This window comes from Monopterus albus, unplaced genomic scaffold, assembly GCF_001952655.1.
Source record: "Monopterus albus unplaced genomic scaffold, M_albus_1.0 scaffold224.1, whole genome shotgun sequence".
NCBI lineage: Eukaryota > Metazoa > Chordata > Actinopteri > Synbranchiformes > Synbranchidae > Monopterus > Monopterus albus.
This window is the reverse complement of record NW_018128104.1, coordinates 596,557-611,332: the sequence shown is the minus strand read 5'-3', so window position 1 is coordinate 611,332 and position 14,776 is coordinate 596,557. Positions and strand designations below refer to the sequence as shown.

Sequence of the window (14,776 nt, the reverse complement as noted above, 5' to 3'; positions counted from 1 at the left end):
GGGGGTTAAGGGTGTGGGGTCTCTTCCTGAAGTCCACTGTCATCTCCACTGTTTTGAGTGTGTTCAGCTCTAGATTGTTGTAACTACACCACAGGACCAGCTGCTCAACCTCCCGTCTGTAGGCTGACTCATCACTGTCTTGGATGAGACCAATGACCGTTGTGTCATCTGCAAACTTTAGAAGCTTGACAGAGGAGTCCTTTGAGATGCAGTTGTTGGTGTAGAGTGAAAACAGCAGAGGGGAGAGCACACATCACTGGGGGGCACCTGTGCTTATTGTCCAGGTGCTGGATGTGGTTTTCTCCAGCCTCACCTGCTGCTTCCTGTCTGTCAGAAAGCTAGTAATCCACTGACAGGTGGGGACAGGCACAGTGAGCTGGGTCAGTTTGTGGTGGAGGATGTCCGGGATGATGGTGTTGAACACCGAGCTGAAGTCCACAAAGAGGGCCCATGCATAGGTCCCTGGGGAGTCAAGGTGTTGCAGGATGTAATGCAGTGCCATGTTCACTGCGTCGTCCACTGACCTGTTTGCCCAGTTGGCAAACTGCAGGGGGTCCAGCAGGGGGTCAACGATGTCCTTCTGGTGGGCCAACATCAGTCTTTCAAAGGACTTCATGACTACAGATGTCAGGGCGTCAGGTCTGTAGTTGTTCAGTCCACTGATGGAGGTTTTCTTGAGGACTGGAATGATGGTGGAGCGTTTGAAGCAGGAGGGGACTTCACACAGCTCCAGTGACCTGTTGAAGATAAGTGTGAAGATGGGGGCCAGCTGATCAGTGCACACTTTCAAGCAGGAGGGGGTCACACCATCTATGAATAGAAGCTGTATGCTTCTCAGAGGAACCGTTTAAAAGATGAATACAAAAATGATCTCCTCTCTCCAGGACCTCTGCCACACTTCAGCTGTCCTCCAGTTAAGTTGGACTGTGTGACCTATTATCCATTCAGTCACTCATTAACTGATTAAAACGTTTTGTCTGTGTCTGTAAAATGAGCTCCTACTGATATTGCTGACTTTGTAAAGAATGTTGAACATGGGTCAAAAAGATGCATACAGTGACATATTTTCCTTTCTGTGCTCATAATGCTCACTTTCTCTGCTTTTCCAGTTTTCTGTTCTTACAAGTGAGCCCTCTCTGCTTGTCTGCCTCTCAGCTGTGCATCAGAGATGGAGCGGTGGGTGGAGGACATCAGAATGGCGATAGACCTGGCAGAACAGAGCAGCAGCCCGACCGCTGACCTGCTCCCCAGCAGCCTCTCTGACAGCAGTAAGTTATCAAAGGGAAACACACATGCTTCACAAGGGGTGTGTGGAGGTGAACTTCTGTCTTGAGCTTCTCTAACCTGCTGACTCCTCCTGGCCCAAATGTTGTTTCATCATCAGAGCACTACAGAACTGTCTGTAGGAACCAGAGCATTGAAGTGAGTCGCAAACATAGTAATTTATGAAAATATTTCCACATGGGATCTGTTCCAGTGTTTCCCACAGTGCCAAAATCTCCTATCTGAAGTTAATGAGACACAGAGACCTCACTGGAGGTATTTAGTCCCATCAATAAGGTCTTTCTTTAAGAGTAATGGATCAACCCTTTCCTGTAGATGTAACTGTGCAGTTCCCACAGGCTGGGAAGGTATTTCAGTTCTTGTCTTCTTGTTTCATTTTAACAGACAGCTGCTTTCAGCACCTCATGAATAATCTCACTGAATTGTTCCAGGTGGTCTTTCACCATATTTTTAATGTTATCTGATATATGTGGGCTCAGCCCCCAGCTGTTGTCCCTTACTTCTCTTCTTTTTCCATATCTTACACACCTGCCATGGTGTTCAATGAGGCCTCCACCTGCTGACCTCTGGTTTGACGTCTCCATTGTCTCACTGTTAAATCACCTGCTATGTAGACTTTTAACTCAGAGTATTGTGTGTGAGTATTGGCTTACAAATAGCAACAAAAAGGTCTTTTTCCTTCTTTTTGTGTAGATTGAATTGAAATTGCTTTGATCATTATTTTGTCTTGTTTGTCCTGTGTCAGAGTTTGTTCACCTGCACACATGGTTCAACAGGTTGTTACTGTGTTACTGCTCTGGTGAACTTGTACAGCGAGCAGCTGATACACAGGACATTAGTGAGTCACGAGTAACAGAACAGTCTCAACAACCAGTCCTTCAGCAGTAACAGGCATGCCTGTAATCTTTAATGCACATGTACACGTGTACATTAACACGATTGGTATTAGTGTGTTCTAGCACAGAAAACTAAACACAGAGAAGTGAATATGATAAAAATCTGCGCAACAAGAGCCCAGTTCCTTCTGCTAAGCATCTTATTTGACCTGGCCGTGATTCCCCAGAGCTGTTGGAGGACGGTGGAGCTGAGCAGGAGTCAGAGGAGGAGCTCTGCGGTTCACGATCATCTCTGGAGCGACAGGGTCACCGTGGTAACACCATCATGCACGTCTGCTGGCATCGCAACACCAGCGTGTCCATGGTGGACTTCAGCATTGCTGTTGAGGTACCACACTGTGTTTATGTCTCTTAACCATCCTTGCTCCACTCATCACGCTCCTGTTTTATTTTGTAGCTGTGTAGTCTCCTGGTGTTGTCCACAGTGTCTCGCTCTGTGTGTTGCATGTCCTTGTCTTCTTCTCCACAGGCAAAGGACCACTGAGCCTTTGTCTGATTTTTTTTCTCTCATGTCTGTCCTCTCTCCACTGCCCCTCCATCTTTATCCTTCCACCCTGAGTCTGTCCTCTGTCTGTTTTTTCCCCACCTCTCTCTGTTTATGCCGACTTTGATGGGGGCCAGTAGTCCGGACAGTGAGTCAGTGAGGCCCCTCAGCAGACTTCAGGGGCCAGTGCCTCTCTGTGGTTTGCTGGTACAGAATACTCTGCCTGTCTGCCTGGAGCAGAGAGGTACTGCAAGAGCAACCAACAATCATTTGGAGTATATGTGTCAAACTCAAGACCCACGGGCCACATCCAGCCTGGCTTACATTTATATTGGGCCCATGAGATGATTTTATATATGATATGAAGCGCCAATAACACACAAATCCCATAATGCAGTGCAACAGCTGCCTTACCGAACGATAGGCTACCTGCGATCATTCCCGTGTCAATTACGTCAGATCAATCAAGCGTCTGTTGATGTATACAACCCTAATTTCAAGTCAAAGCTAGTCCCAGCTCCATCTACACCTTGTGTATGTTTGGTAGCACATATCTGTGTGAGAAGCTGTTCTCTCTGATGAAGGTTAACAAAACATCACACAGGAGTCATGTCACTGATGAACACCTGCAGTCCATCCTGAGAATCTCTACAACACCGAACCTTACCCCAAACATAAAGGAATGTGTTGCCAAGCATCCATCTCTGCCAAAATGGCATAAGAGCAAAGGAAATGGAATGTTTTGATTTATTATTTTAACTTTTACTTAAAAGCAATTTTTTTTATATATTTTCAGGTTTTTTGCAGCATGTTCTTATTCTTTAATTTGTATAATTTTGACAGAAAGCAAAATATTTTAAGTTCTTTTAAGTTCAAGTTTACTTATTTTGGAATAACATTGTATCCTGTCTGTTTTGATTCATACTTATGTTCAAAAAAACGTTTAGTTTTAGTCTGTTCAATAAATGTTTATCCTGTTCGGCCCACGGCCTAAAGTGTGCTTTGAGTTTTGGCCCCCTGTGCGATTGAGTGTGACACCCCTGGTTTGGAAGATATAGTTTGTGCTTCTGATCAGATTTGTTATTTAGCCTATCCTCACTGATATCTGTGGGGTCAACAAAATAATAGAAACACCTGACAGTATGAGGAAAAGGCAGTTTAACAGCAACACAAATTAAAACCTCAAAATGATTATACAGTTTAATTAGCACCTTTCAAAAACAGAATATTATCACCTGCATGAAGGACCATTTAGTGTTGGATTATGCTCCATATGAGTCCCATTCTCTGAACAAAAACTTTTTATTGTGCAGATTCTGGTATCAAGACTATTCAATGTTGAATCTTTGCTGTACAAGCCACCAGGAAGTCCGTCCACCCTGCCAAACAAATCAAACGTGAAAAAAAAGACTATTCTGAACTTATGGCACCGTGCAATCATTTTAAAATTGTTTTTATTGTGCACGTTTATGTGCTCTTTTCTTCTAAACTGTCACTGTCATGTTGGATGTCAGAGAGTAGAAAATGAATTCGAGCTGGCTTTCACTTCACTGTATTTTTGCCCCCGTTTTAACATGATAATAAAAGTGGAGCCATTGTTTTACTTTCTTATGACTTTTGTTGCTTCCAGAACCAGTTGTCAGGTAACCTGCTGAGGAAGTTTAAGAACAGTAACGGCTGGCAGAAGCTCTGGGTGGTCTTCACCAACTTCAGCCTCTTCTTCTATAAGTCGCATCAGGTTAGTCAGAAAGCTGCACAATGAAAACTATTCGAGAGGGAAAATGGGAGATTGATTCTGTCTGTTTTCAGCTGACTGAGTGGTAAGTATGGTCAAAGTTCTGGTCTAGTACAAACATACTGGATAATGTGATTATTGCTTTGCGAAAATGAACCCTTCCTGAGTGTTTCCTGTTCCTGTGGCTGGCCTGCCTGCAGGACGACTGCCCTCTGGCCAGCCTTCCTCTGCTGGGCTACTCTGTCACCGTCCCATCTGAGTCAGAAAACATCCACAAAGATTACGTCTTCAAACTCCACTTTAAATCCCATGTCTACTACTTCAGATCAGAGAGCGAGTACACGTTTGAAAGGTACAGTATCCTGGAGATTCACTGATGGGAGAAGCTGCTCATTCTGCATCCAGCCTGCCTCTTGTTTTATTTAGAGCAGTGTTTCTGTGCACATTTCTGGCATATGAAACAAAATGTCTGTAATTAAGTAAACAGAGTAGTGTGGATTTCTACATTTGATCATGTTTTAGTTATATGTCATAAACAAAAGTATGCCACTGAATTGTAGCACTTAACCTGAAATGCAAATATAAACAAAAGCCAACACTGTTAGAAATATACATACATTTTCAACAAGTACAAATATGTGGTTACTTGATTTATGTCACTGTCCAAATTAGTGTTTTGTGTTCTTTAAATGTTCTCGTTGCCAGGTGGATGGAGGTAATCCGCAGTGCCACCTGCTCCGCCAGCCACTCCCTGCCAAGCACCAGGAAAGACCTTTACTGATGAATCCGACACTTACTCGGGGGGACCTGAACTTCAGACTACACAAACGATTTGTGTAGCAGGTCTATTCATGTTGCACTCAGCAGGTGCTCATAGACGCTAATTATTACCTCTGAACAGTCGAGTCACCCACTTCACCTTTTGTATCATTACACCGTCTCTGCACCACTGATGTCTGATTAGAGGCTGTGCTGCCACTCGTCCACCATGTGTTTCATGTCACTTGGTTTTCTTTGCCAAACTGGCAGAATTCAGTCTTGCTGATTTTTAGTTTTATGTCTGTGCAACTGATCATTGTTCACACACACATATTGATTAAATATTGACACCAACAACATCCCTGTTTACTGTATCTTTTTAATAAACCTGAATGAATTACACAGGATTTACAGGAAGTATTTGGGACAGTGAAGCATGAGTTTGTACACCTCTTAGTATTACTTTTTCTACTTGTGATAAAGAAATCATTGATTTGTACTATCCTAAATATTCCTGTAAAACTACACATTTGTTTTAGTTTAAAAAGTACATTAATTTCTTAAATAACATCTAAACCAGGATTTACTATATGTGTGCATGTGAACTCAGTCATTATGAGTGACTGTTGTTATTTGTATGACAGTCTATATCTAATTTGATGAATAAATGTCATGCCCATTTGGACACAATTAGAAAACATTGATCTGTTTCCTTTTGTAAGGTAACTTTGTATAGTACTGTTACACTGTGAAATGTTCTTCTCATTTTTTAAAATGTTTTTCTGCAAGTTTTGTCTTAAACAGATTTCACAACGCTTCCAGTGCCAACAGAGATTTTGCTGGTTTGTCAAATATCTTCTCTTCTGTATTCCTTCACTTTTGGATTTTAATATTTGAAATAAAAAGGACAAAAGATCATGTTAAGAAAACGAATCAGACATTTTTGTTTTGCATAAAGATGGAACGACGTTTCTCCACCACAAAAATAGTTTCCTTATCTCCTCTCAAACCAGTGAAATCCAGATCCTCTCCAGAGAACATCGCTGGTTTGAGAGAGGAGTTAAGGAAGCTATTTTTGTAAAAATGGAACACCCCTCACTAAATAGGAGTGGTGGACTAAGACACAACTTGTCATCCATCTACAATCCTGTTTTGAGATCTCTGCCCAAACATGCCCACCAGGACAATAGGCGTCAGTCGACAGGGGAGGATTCAAAGACAGGTAATGACTCTCACCGATACTGGGCTGTAACGACTCAGTCATTAGGGACATTGTTGGCCTTCAAAGGACTGAAACACCAGTCAGAACTGATGAAGCCTCTTGGATGAGAGGTGAAACGTCTTCGACCTAGAAATCTAAGTCCAGTTGATTTTTTCTAAGTTTTTTTCAGATTAAACCAAACTGGCACTACATAAGTCATCACCTAAAATAAATTCAGGAATGTAAAAATACAGTAGTTTATAAATTAGATGTCAATCAAATGTTAGAAATTAATAAATCAGTCAGATAATTATTAGACATTGTGTTAGACTTTAATGTGTTAGTAATGTAGTTTAGTAAGATTCAAAGTCTGCTCTAGTCTGCTCTGTTTCAAGGTTAGCAGTAAGCCATTACACCAATTGTTTTCTTCTATTAATCTTGTTAGATTTATGTCTGAATGAATGTTTTAGTTACACACCACGTAACAACACACACACATGGAGTTCTTCATTTTGTTATGACTAGGTAATACGCAGCTGCTCCAAGCCTGTGGAGCTCTAGATAAGAGATGGAGTCTGCGTGACGGACTTCATCTGTGTAAGGGATTAGCCCAAAAACTGATAAATGTATTAGGGTCTGTGTTTTAATTGAACCGATCTGAAGGAAGATGGAGTCCGACTTGCTTCATTTTAGTGCTGGTTTATTTTAAAAGCCACAATAAAAGTTACAGAAACAACTCGGGTAGCTCCCCGCTCCAGACAACTGCTGGAAGAAAAGAGTCTCCCGTGACAAAGAGCCTATTACATTTATAAGATTTTGGGCTAACCCCTTACACAAAAAGATATAAAAACATCACGAGTTGGAGACAGTCCGGCGTCTCCTTCTCATATCTTATGCTCCGTATGCATTGAGCGCTAGTCATAACAAGGTGAAGAATTCCATGTGCGTGTATGTTGTATACGTGATGTGTAACCAAAACATTCATTCAGACATAATTCTTACATAAGATTAATACAAGAATAATACAAAAATAACTGGTGTCAAGGTACACTTCTCAGAATCAACATTATCTTCTAACCTTGAAACAGAGCAAACTAGAGCAAACTTTGAATATTACTAAACTACATTACTAACACATTAAAGTCTAACACAATATCTAATAATTATCTGACTGATTTATTAATTTCTAACACTTGTGTTTCTGGGATCTCTTTTTCTGCTCTCTTCTCCAGCAGCTTGTCTGAAGGAGGGCGCCCTGGGTATGTGTCTCTCTCTCTCTCTATATATATCTATATCTATAAAAACCAGCACTAAAGTCAAGAAAGACGGACTCCTTCGTTATTCAGATCTGTCCAATAAAAGAACTGGGGTATTACACAAAGCTGTAATCGGTACCTTTTCTATTTTTAAATGTTGTGGTACTGACTTCAGACATCCTCTGTTCGCTCCATTAACAATATACGGAAGCAGATCAGTCCCGTGCTTCTCTAGCCACATACTGGAGTCCATGATCTCCATTTGCATCATAACTCTCATAGTTAGGCAGTGAGGGCCAGTCTGGCTCGTACGTATTCTTGGTGTACACAAACGCCTCTGTGATGTCTCCCAATGACAGCGTCTCCTCTCCCTCTGTCTGGCCCACCCACTCCTTCACCTCCAGTCGGACCAGAGTCCGCTGGTATACAGTAGGAGCACGTTCAAAGTCATCCAGGAACTTCAGCATCTTATCATCCACTTTATAGATCTCTCCATGGACTCGCTGACCCTGGCCGGGGATGTTGAGGAGAAAAGGGACGTTGTACTTGCCAGCGATCACTAGTGGGTATTTCTCAGTGGTGAGGGCTGATCCGAGGAACTCAGCTGTTCCATTGGTGCCCTTAAGGATACGATAGTAGTTTGGCTGCCCTTTCTTCAGGGTGCCGTAGAAGAAGACACGAGTCATGTGGCTGCAGGAGGCCAAATATACCTGTGAAATACAGCAAAGAAGCAAATGTTAGCACATGTTTCTACTGGCAGTGACTGAAAATAAAAGTAGCCTACTCTTAATGCAAAATAAGATATAATCTATGTATTAATGGATAATACAATTTAAAGGTTGCAGTTGGTAAGGATGGGGCTAATTTTAATTGTATACTGTTGAGTGATGTGGATTTCCCCATGGGAATCAGTTAAATCTTATTCTATCTTAAGCTGCAATATTAAATTATATTTTTATGAATCTGAATCTATGGAATCATAAGAGTCATGGACGCCCACAGCTCACTCATGATGAGGTTGACTTAGTGTAGATTAAACTTTTAACCTCCATTTGTACTTTTCAAAACATTAAAATGTATATGAATCTTTGTTAAAATGGCTGAAAATGAGAAACACTGTCCATTGGTCTCCATGAAGAGAAAGAGTCAGGGGCTGTAGTGGTGATATCACACCTAGAGTGGTGAGGCTGTTGGATTTGTCTAAACAATTCTCTCTAATTCGTCCTCACGACCAGTTTTCACTCCTTCTACATAGGTTTTTCACTGAATTGTAGACACATCTGACAATCTTTTGCATTCATTATAATAACCCTGCAGTCCAAAAGTCCACGAATGCACGGTGCGTTTAAGGACACGTGGAAAACGTTTGGAAAAGTCTGCCAGAGGTATAAATGTGTAAAAAAAAAAAAAAAAAAAAAGACAGACAGACAGAAAGACAGAAGTGGAGACAAACAAAGACATGGACCATGAAAGGGTGACAGGCAGGAGAAAGAAACAGATTAGATATTCACACCCTTTAATGTTGTTCAGAGAGTGGTGTGAAAATGAGTACTGCGTCTCTTTTCTTCACTGATCACTTATAGAGCCTCAGGAATGTGTGAAATGGATTTGTGACTGAAGCGTTTAAAAATCATTTTCAACTTAGTGAGATGAATTAGCTACCATAGCTGTTTCCATAGCGTTACAGTAGGTATGTGAATGTGTTGGTGAGTGTGCGTATGTGTATCCCCCTTCTTTTCTCTCCCAAATGTCTGTTATTTCATTCATAATACGTCTTTCATGTGAATCCACTTTAGAGCGATCTTTCTAACATTCATGCTCATCAATACACCTTCTTCAAAGGAGGAGAGGTAACTGGTACCACTGGGTTTCACATCAAACGCACATCAGCAAAACCCATGTGGCACAAGCCATACAATAATGTATTACATTTGCTGAAACAGGCTGTTCATATCTCTTTGTCTGCGTTCACAGTGCCACATGAGAACAAGGAGAGCAGATCCATTCCAGGCTGGTGCATGTGCCTGTAAATAAAAAGGTTTTTTCCCCTGCACAAACAGAACAGAAAAAGGTGTCAAACACATGCAGTTGAGGATGGATATATTAGGTCATGCACAAAGTAAGATTTGAGAGGTGAGCATTGTATGCAAATTCTACTCTGGAAATAACCACACATGCAAGAATGCGAACCTTTGCACAGTCACTTTCACTCGTGTTGCTGTACCTGTGAGGACCTTCAATCACAGACCCCATAAGAGGTGAGAAATAGTGTAATCAAAGCCTCAAGGTTATTAGAAATATCTTTTGATGTTCAGCTTTGCCTTTATTTTATTGCCAGTTTTGTTTTTATCAACTGGTCAAATATTGAGGCATAGTAATTGGGGTTGTTTGACCACAACAGATATTTCAGATGAGTACCAACAGCAGCGGAGACGGTTTCTGGACCAATTTCAACAACAACAATATTACATATAACACACTCATTCACCTCATTTTTGTCAACAACCCTGCACACCAACACACCAAAGCATTCTCATCCCTCAACTTTCTGTTTCTTTTTTCTCAACACAAAAAATAATGATGCTGTTTTTGCTTGCTGCAACTGCATGAATATGACATGGGGAAAAAAATCGACTTCTTTTAGAGCTGCTCACTGGCTTTCTGGGAAATGCAAACCTTGATTAACAGACGTTCAGTCAGTACAATTCCTGCTTCACGTGCTTCCTTAACCTGGGTCAATTTTCTGATGTAAGGGTTGTACCAAAATAGTGGGCACATTAGAAATGTGAATTTACAATATTTTATCATGAAATAGCTGCATTCTTGATCAAAACTAGTTACACACTTTTGGGAATCAAAGAAAACAATAAAATGTCACCAATAACTGCACATTAGTAAGCTTCTGTCAGGTTTTCCCAGCTGCACCTGCCTCTCTCACCTCCCTCACTTTTGTTTCTTGGCGTCGGCCCCTGATCACCACACCTGCTCCACACCCCTTGATTGTCACCAGCTGCACTTCATTAGTTTTGCCCCTTACTTATACCCTGCTCACCCATCACTCCCTTGCCAGTTCGTTCCCGTTCCCAGGCCCTCTCTGTTTGCATTGTTGCTTTAACTTGATCTTTACCTATTCCCCTTGTTTATTGATTTATATAGTATTGGACTCTCTGCCGCCGCTCTCATCCCATGCTGTCTTCTTCCTCCATGGACTATTACCTCCAGACCTCGGCTCCTCTCAGCCCTTCCAGTCTCCACCAGTCAGGTCGATGCACAGTCACCAGTTACCATCTGTATAAACTCCGGTTTCTCTATCCCCTTAGTAACCTTCGTTGCCCATCGACCAGGAGTGACCCCAGCGACGCAGCTCGGCCTACCCCATCAACCTCATCACTGAACTGTTATCTGCCGCTGATCGACACCCGGTTTATTCAGCTCATCTACGCCTGCCTGTTCTTGCCATTCACTGCACTGTACAGAATAAATCACTGCTTGCACTATTGATCATATTGTGCCCTTAAAATGAAAAAAAGGAAAAGAACAACCCATGTCATTCTATAATATAAGAGACTTATACATAAAATTATATAATTCTGTAAGGAGTTGACTATCTTTGGATACTAGTTTTAAAGTTTCTAGATATTTCTTACATTCATTTTTAAAACAACTTAAAGATGGTGTAATGTTCTTCCATTTACATTTGTGTATATGAAATTTATCCATAGTAATAATATTTAACATCAGCGTCATATTTTTGAAAGGGGTCTCTGCATAAATCAAAATCTGGAACAAGCTAAATGATGGAGTATCATTTTTAGTATCAACATCCAACCAACTGAAAATTTCCTGCCAGAATCGTAGCACTATTGGACAATGGTAAAATAAATGTTCAATTGTTTCGTTTTCTTGAGAACAAAAAACACACAAGTCAACTTCAAACCAAAACCTTTTTCTTAATATTTCTGCCGGCGGGTAAAAGCTGTTTATAATCCTAAACTGCATATCTCTTATTTTGGGTAGTATTGCCCATTTAAGAAAACTACAAAATGTGTTCTTATATTTTACATTTTCAAAATGTTTAAAATTTGTCGGTGAATTGAAATCCGGATTTAATGTACTTTTTAATATATTCCCCATTAGTTTATTTTTACATTTTTTGTCCCCGATATATATTTCTCCAAGCTTTAGTTTGGGCAATTTAATAATCACATTTGAATATAAAAGGGTATTATGTATTAGTTGTTTTAACGGGATAGGGATGGCTTTACATACATAATTTAATTCTCTTACAGAGCATTTTAGATCAAATTTTTCCATAAATGAATTATGGTCAATTATCTGACCCTCATCATCTAACAGATCCACCACATAACAGACATTTTTATCAAACCATTCTTGTTTAAAAACTGTCTTTTTATTTAGTGTAATTGCTCTATTATTCCATAAGGTGGCATTATGAGGTATAAAGTTTGGAGTATGTATCATTTTCCAACAATATAAAATCTGTTTGTGGAAACCTGATATTTTAATTGGCAATTTAGAAACCTCAAAATCACATTTCAATAATAGTTCTAGACCACCTACTTTTTTAAATATACATTTGGGTATATGAAACCACATTGAATTTGGCTGAGCTAAATATGATTTTATCCAATTGAATTGCGGTACACCAACCATTGATTCATATTAACATGCTTTTAAACCTCCATTTTTATATTCTTTGATCATGTGAGATTTCTTTATATAGTGTGTTTTGTTTTTCCATATGAAGTTAAATATAATAGAATTTACTTTTTTAATTGTTTTAGGAGAAACATAAAGAGAATAACACGGGTAGACTAGTTTAGAAACGCCTTCCGCTTTACTTAATAGACTTCTACCCATAATGGACAGGTCTCTCATTAGCCAAGTTTAGAGATTTTTTCATATTTTCAATTCTTTCTTCTATATTGACTAATTCTCTTCTCTGTTGATTTTTGGATATTAATAAGCCTAAATATTTCACTTCAGATTTAACAGGAATGGATTCCATTTTTTCTTCATTACAAGTAAACAAAGGATAAAGTTAACCTTGTACCTAAGTGCAGTTGGTATAGCTTTAAACTAGAACGACTCTGATTTATTTATTACGCATGATGACGTAAGCACGTCCGCAGCCTAGCAGCAGAAAAGAATACGTAAACAAAGAGGCACCAATAAATCAGCTAACGCTAAATTACTGCTGTTTCGTGAGTAAAATGCTTAATGTAGCTGAACTGAGCTGTTTATGAAAACCCACTGTTTTACTGGTGAGCACAAGTTTCATTCATGTGATAACAGACTCACTTATGAGTTTAAACTGAAATTAAACGAGTTAGCAATATACCGTTATCATTAGCCATATTAGCATTAGCTGAGCTAAGGTAACGGGACAGATTTTGTATTTATGGAAATCGATCTTATAACGTTCATAGACAGCACATGGTTTCAGCCATTTGGTTCGTCAGCGCTGGTTAGGCTGGCCATTTAAAAAGCTGCTAATGTTTATGCTATCATGAGTTAGCTCGTTATGTAGCTCATTTAGGTTAAGAATTGTTCGGCTGGCTTAACAAGGCTGGATCGTGGTGGGACGCTCTGGGCTAGATTACCACTTGACTGCAGTCATCTGGACTTAAACTGCGATGTTTAGCCTGATGGCTAATTGCTGTAACTGTCTGAAACGCTGGCGAGAGCCCGCAAGGTAAGTTACTGTAGGTCCTAATATTTAGTCTAAAGCTTTCATTTTCCTGACCAAGTCAAATAGTGTGTTTCAGTAGTTTGCGGGAATGAGTTCCAGCCCATCTCTTCACACTGGTTCAACTCAGTTCAGTACTGAAGTATCTATAACCACTGAAAGATCTCATATATATCCACAGCACCATTCAATCTTAAGAATGTGTGCTTTCTTTACAGATGTGATGATTATTTCTATTCTGTTTATATTTTGTCTTTCTTGTTTCATTATAGCCATATACATGCAAAGAAAACAGCTGGAGTCTCAAAGGGCATGGGATGCACATTGCAAACATTTTTATTATGTCCATTATTATGGACCTGATCACCATCTGACAGTCTTCTGGTTATTATTTGCACTACTGTCACTGATTTAGTTACCTTTTAGTTTTATCCTAATTACTTTAATTTAGTTTTCTTATTCTATTTTAGTTTCTTAAATGGTATAGTATTCAATACTTGGTGAGAGAGAAACGGTATTCTGATTTTCTGTATGCACATATAGTGAATTGACAATAAAAATCTTTGAAATGTTAGTTGAATGAGGTTTTAAGAGAGCATAGTGTATAGGGAAGTACTTAACTCATTTACAGATATTCTTGAAGCTGAACTATAACTGCATTGATCAGTAAGTCAATCAAAAAAATCAACTATATGATAACAGATTCAGTGTCAGTCATTTTCAGGAAATGATGCCAAATATTTGTGGGTTCCTGCTTTTCTAATGTTAATATTTGCTGATTGTTTTATTTTATTTCATTTTACACTGAGTATCTTTGTTGTCTGAACAAAACAAGACAACAATGTTTCTGTGGTCTTTGAGAAGTTGCAATTGACATTTTTAATATCATCTAACATTTTATAGACCAAATAATGAGCCCATAAATGGAGAATATCATCTTCAGGTCAGTTGATGAAAACAAGTGTGAGTTGCAGCCTTATATGTTTTCATGTATTCCAGCCATTTTTCTTTTCTAAGAAATGAAGCAGTGTGTCTCTTTGGCTCTGTAAGGCTTACTTGAAGTATGTATTACCTGTGAGGTCCTTTGGGACTGGATAAAACATAGTGTGAATCAGCAGGTCCAGCTCAATATACAGTGCCTATAAAAAGTATTCACCCCCTTGGATGTTTTACCCTTTTATTGATTTTATAAATAAATCATGGTCAATATAATTTGGCGTTTTTGACAAAACAATTACAATAAAACGTCTTTAATGTCAAAGTGAAAACAGGTTTTTACAAAGTAATGTCAATCATCTGTTTCCACCTAACTCTATCCTCGGCATCCTCTACTCTCACCCCAATTAACTTCATGTCCTCTTTTAATACATCCATATATCTCCACGTTGGCCTTCCTCTTGACCTCTTGCCTGGCAGCTCCATCTCCAACATCCTTCTACCAATATAAACAC

At 39.6% G+C, this 14,776-nt stretch overlaps 3 protein-coding genes across 16 annotated transcripts in view; 2 read left to right on the top strand and 1 right to left on the bottom strand.

The window, feature by feature from the left end:
• LOC109971410 (FERM, RhoGEF and pleckstrin domain-containing protein 1-like) overlaps positions 1-5,491 on the top strand; it is a 57,353-nt gene extending 51,862 nt beyond the window's left edge. For all 8 annotated transcript variants that reach the window (XM_020619646.1, XM_020619648.1, XM_020619647.1 and 5 more), the window contains 5 exons: positions 1,156-1,268; positions 2,348-2,508; positions 4,295-4,402; positions 4,600-4,751; positions 5,105-5,491. In XM_020619646.1, the coding sequence (XP_020475302.1) occupies positions 1,156-1,268; positions 2,348-2,508; positions 4,295-4,402; positions 4,600-4,751; positions 5,105-5,180 (610 nt within the window). In that variant the 3' untranslated portion in view covers positions 5,181-5,491. The remainder of the gene's footprint in view (positions 1-1,155; positions 1,269-2,347; positions 2,509-4,294; positions 4,403-4,599; positions 4,752-5,104) is intronic.
• A 2,218-nt stretch (positions 5,492-7,709) lies between these two features.
• On the bottom strand, positions 7,710-8,323 carry LOC109971413 (gamma-glutamylaminecyclotransferase B). The gene has a single exon (XM_020619651.1). The coding sequence runs from the start codon at positions 8,299-8,301 to the stop codon at positions 7,831-7,833; it is 471 nt and encodes a 156-aa protein (XP_020475307.1). The 5' UTR covers positions 8,302-8,323; the 3' UTR covers positions 7,710-7,830.
• Positions 8,324-12,736: 4,413 nt separating this feature from the next.
• The window catches only part of arl13b (ADP-ribosylation factor-like 13b), a 9,539-nt gene continuing 7,499 nt past the window's right edge, over positions 12,737-14,776 (top strand). For 2 of the 7 annotated variants that reach the window (XM_020619653.1, XM_020619652.1), the window contains exon 1: positions 12,737-13,331. In XM_020619653.1, coding sequence (XP_020475309.1) covers positions 13,273-13,331 — 59 coding nt within the window. In that variant the 5' untranslated portion in view covers positions 12,737-13,272. The remainder of the gene's footprint in view (positions 13,332-14,776) is intronic. The other 5 variants (XM_020619658.1, XM_020619656.1, XM_020619655.1 and 2 more) reach the window with 4 other exon arrangements.